General features: G+C 41.3%; 1 protein-coding gene across 1 annotated transcript in view; it reads left to right on the forward strand.

Annotated features, from left to right (window-relative positions):
• The window catches only part of LOC109969325 (dipeptidyl peptidase 9-like), a 15,190-nt gene that overhangs the window by 7,425 nt on the left and 3,072 nt on the right, over positions 1 to 4,693 (forward strand). Inside the window, 6 exon segments of the mRNA XM_020616139.1 lie at positions 1,422 to 1,578; positions 1,742 to 1,821; positions 2,685 to 2,837; positions 2,993 to 3,128; positions 4,154 to 4,299; positions 4,470 to 4,616. Of these exon segments, the coding sequence (XP_020471795.1) occupies positions 1,422 to 1,578; positions 1,742 to 1,821; positions 2,685 to 2,837; positions 2,993 to 3,128; positions 4,154 to 4,299; positions 4,470 to 4,616 (819 nt within the window).

Consider the following 4,693-nt stretch of genomic DNA (forward strand, 5'->3'; position numbering starts at 1 on the left):
TAATTTGCATTTTCATGAATGAAATAAGTATTTGATCCCTTTGCAAAGCGTGCTTTAGTACTTGGTGGCAAAACCTTTGTTGGCAATCACAGAGGTCAGACCTTTCTTGTAGTTGGCCACAAGGTTTGCACACATCTCAGGGGGGATTTTGACCCACTCCTCTTTGCAGATCCTCTCCAAGTCATTAATGTTTCGTGGCTGATGTTTGGCAACTCGAACCTTCAGCTCCCTCCACAGATTTTCTATGGGATTAAGGTCTGGAGACTGACTAGGCCACTCCATGACCTTAATATGCTTCTTCTTGAGCCAATCCTTTGTTGGCTTGGCCATGTGTTTTGGATCATTGTCATGCTGGAATACTTTGGCAACTTGAACCTTCAATGCCCTGACTGAGGGAAGGAGGTTCTCGCCCAAGATTTGACGGTACATGGCCCCATCCATCCTCCCTTTGATGCGGTGCAATTGTCCTGTCCCCTTGGCAGAAAAACACCCCCAAAGCATAATGTTTCCACCTCCATATTTGACGGTGGGGACGGTGTTTTTGGAGTCATAGGCAGCATTCCTCCTCCTCCAAACACGACGAGTTGAGTTGATGCCAAAGAGCTCGACTATGGTCTCATCTGACCACAACACTTTCACCCAGTCTTCCTCTGAATCAGTCAGATGTTCAGTGGCAAACTTCAAACGGGCCTGTAGATGTGCTTTCTTGAGCAGGGGGACCTTGCGGGCACAGCAGGATTTCAGTCCTTCACGGCGTAGTGTGTTACCAACTGTTTTTTTGGTGACTATGGTCCCAGCTGCCTTGAGATCATTGACAAGTTTCTCCCGAGTAGTTCTGGGCTACTACCTCACCGTTCTCATTATCATTGAAACTCCACGAGGTGAGATCTTGCATGGAGCTCCAGACCGAGGGAGATTGGCAGTTAACAATCTTGTCCCTGACATCCTTGGAAAGCTCTTTGGTCTTGGCCATGGTGAAGAGTTTGGAATCTGGATTGATTGATTGCTTCTGTGGACAGGTCTCTTTTATACAGGTAACGAGCTGAGAGGGCTCCCAATGTCAGCTCGTTACCTGTATAAAATACACCTGGGAGCCAGAGATCTTGCTGACTGATAGGGGATCAAATACTTATTTCATTCATGAAAATGCAAATTAATGTATAACTTTTTTTGTAATGCATTTTTCTGGATTTTTTTGTTATTGTTGTGTCTCTCACTGTTCACATAAACCTACCATTGACATTTTAGACTGATCATTTCTTTGTTAGTGGGCAAACTTACAAAATCAGCTGGGGTTCAAATAATTTTTTCCCTGACTGTATATTTTTCTCCTGAGTGTAATGAACTAGTTGTTATGATTGTAAGGTTTTTTTTTTTTCTACTGTAAGCATTCATTAACTGATTGTTTTCTTTTTTTGCAGGTTCATGACATATTCTATCCCTTTATTCAAACAGCAGATGACGAGTTTACTTTCATTTGGATAAATGAGTGTAAAACAGGTTTCAGCCACCTGTATAAAATCACATCCCTGTTACAATCAGGCTGCTACCACTGGACAGAGTACAGACACACAGAAGGTAAGACACTAGGAGATGTTGGAGCATTTGCATGCGGTCACAGAGTTGTGTATTTTTTTCAGGTTAATGCTGTTTTACCTCATCTGAACTTCGCTGTCAGGTTTTATGTCGGTGCTTTTGGTATGTCAAGGAGCATGATGATTCTGTTATCTGTTTTCTGCAGGAGACTTCAAATGTGCAATCAAGGAAGAGGTTACATTGACCAGTGGAGAATGGGAAGTGCTCGCAAGGCATGGTTCCAAGGTTGGACAATGTTCCCCAGTGGTGGATATATAAATTCACACCTATAGAAGATAAATAGGAACTGTATTTAGAGGACAGTCAAAAAGTATTTTGTTGTCGACTTCAGCACATTTGCTTTGAAATGAAACACTTATTTGCTGTGTAGCATTAGTTTCAAGTGTTTCAGATGTTGGATTTGGATTAGAATATGAGGATGCATTGCTACATGTAATTTCATATAGCCACTTCACTGTTACTTTGTCTGTCTTCAGTCTTTTAATATGTCCGCCTACTTTTAAAATGCAGATTAGAAACTTTGTTTTCTAGCAGGGAAAACTGCGTTCTTCATAAGAACTCGACCTGGGGTTTTCCACAGTCCCTCAGCCCAATTACAGAAACCAGGGTCCTTCTTTACATCGCAGTTAAAAGTGTACTGGAAAGAGCCAACTGTAACCTGGTTATTTAAGTACACATAAACCTGCTGAATGACTGCGTGGAGTTGATGACCAACAGGCATCACCAGACACTGGATGATGTGATGTTTCAGAAGATTTTTGCTTTCAGTCTAATCCTGATCAGTTGAAACACACATTTAGTTGGACCTAACTTCAGGTTGTTGGCTTCACTGGTCATGAACATTTTATTGTTTTGCCGTTAAAGCCCTTGGTTTTCAATGAAGCCCTCAAACACCTTGAAGCTGGAATATGCCAACTTAACTGTCTTTAAATAGTTTGATTCCAAATGTGCTGGACTACAAAGCAGAAGCGAAAAAGTTCAAATTCTTTGACCGTACTGTTTATTTGGTCTGCAGAGTTTCTACATTCTGGCATTTAACCTTACTGTCTTGACCTCGCATTTACTGTCTTGTCATTCTTAAATTTTAGATCTGGGTGAACGAGGCAACAAAGCTGGTGTACTTTCAAGGTACCAGAGACACTCCTCTGGAGCACCACCTCTATGTGGTTAGCTATGACTCACCTGGAGATGTGGTCAGACTAACCAAACCAGGCTTCTCTCATAGCTGCTCTGTTAGTCAGGTAAGATGACTCACTTGTTTGCCTACCTGTCCAGATATATACATGCATATCTTAATAGTCCATTTATTTCAGCCTTCACCTTGTCTTTTTGTAGCTACCCTACCTTATATCTTTTCTTCAGATGGATGAACTTTTAGCCTTCTCTCTCTCTGCAGAACTTTGACTTTTTTGTCAGCCACTACAGTAATGTGAGCACACCTCCATGTGTCCATGTCTACAAACTAAACAGTTCAGAAAGTGACCCACTACACATAGTACCTGAGTTCTGGGCCAGCATGATGGAATCAACAGGTAAAGGGGATCTGATGTAAACACCTGCTATACTGCAAGTTTTGTTTTGTTGAGTACCTGTCTGTGTCTGGAGTGTGTATACACAGATAGTGTCCAACACCAGCCGTGCTCGCCTGTGTAGACTGGAGCAGCTTGTTAAAATAAAGTTTTGGTTTAACATAGTTAAAACCTTAACAGACTTTTGCATTAAAGGGAGAAGTCAGTGTTGGTAGTTTTATTAACTTTTAAAAATGGTTAGGTTGATTCAGTTCTGTTGCAGTTCATGATAAATTACAAACCTGTTGTTAAAAAGGAAGCCTTAAATTAACAGGTTTTCTTCTGATTCAGTATCCAGACATTGCATTTACATGATTAGCCTTGTCTGGCCAAGCGTCAAGGTTGCCCACCTATCTGTGGTTTTATTTTTGGAACAATCGACTAAAACGAACCTCGTCTGCAGGAGAGAACTGAAGTCTGGCTGTGATTAGATCAAGGACAATAAGTTTTATGTATGCTGGCATCCTCTAGACGACCTCTGCACAGCTGTGACAGTGATCAGATAATATAGTGCTCAAACACGTCATCATGGGCGCTTTGTGTCAGAGTTGATTGTTAACTGGGTTTGATTACAAGCACAAGGAGTGGGAATGCAATCCTTAACAAATGTTGCTGGCTTTGGCAGAAGTATATGAAGTCACAGGGCATGATAGTGCTATCAAGTTTACATTAAATGTCTTGTTTAGGAAATAGAAGAGTGGTGCTACGGAAGAGTCTGGCTAAACTACCACAAAGCACAACTAGTTGGAGAGTATCATCAGCTTTCCACGAGAAAGTGGATTGTGTATCATTGTCTCTGTTGGTTTTAATATTTTTTTAAGATGCTAAATAGGGTTCACTGCACTAGTAATATATTTTTGTGTGCTTTAGTTTGTGCTTTTATCCAAAGGCTTCAAAGATTGATTTAGGTAACATTCCACTAGGAATTGACTTCTAAGAGTTTTGGTGCATGCCAGTCTAATGCCCACATGTGTTACTTTGTCCTCCAGGTTGCCCAGGAGATTACAATCCACCTGAGATTTTTGACTTTCCAGCGAATTCAGGCTTTCAGCTTTATGGGATGGTCTACAAGCCTCACAGCCTGCAGCCTGGCAGGAAACACCCCACTGTTCTCTTTGTGTATGGAGGCCCACAGGTTTGTGGATATATTTAGTGTTTTCAGTATGTGAAGAAGAAAACCTCTGACTCCACCATGACCTCCTGTCTTAATGTTACAGTTTTGTGTTAGCTTTGAGTCCATATTACTGTGAATATAAAAATATCTAACAATTGAACACAATGTTTTCTGCGTGTTTGTGTTTTTAGGTGCAGCTGGTAAACAACTCCTTCAAGGGGATGAAGTACCTCCGTCTGAACACACTAGCCTCTCTGGGCTATGCTGTGGTTGTCATTGATGGGAGGGGTTCCTGTCAGAGGGGGCTTGAATTTGAAGGAGCACTGAAAAACAAAATGGTAAAGTAAGAGTCAGATTAAATTAATTAAGTAGGAGCATTTAATCAAATGCGTAGGGAAACGACAAAGTGTAGTAG

The sequence above is a fragment of the Monopterus albus genome, unplaced genomic scaffold (genome assembly GCF_001952655.1).
Source record: "Monopterus albus unplaced genomic scaffold, M_albus_1.0 scaffold172.1, whole genome shotgun sequence".
Classification (NCBI taxonomy): Eukaryota; Metazoa; Chordata; class Actinopteri; order Synbranchiformes; family Synbranchidae; genus Monopterus; species Monopterus albus.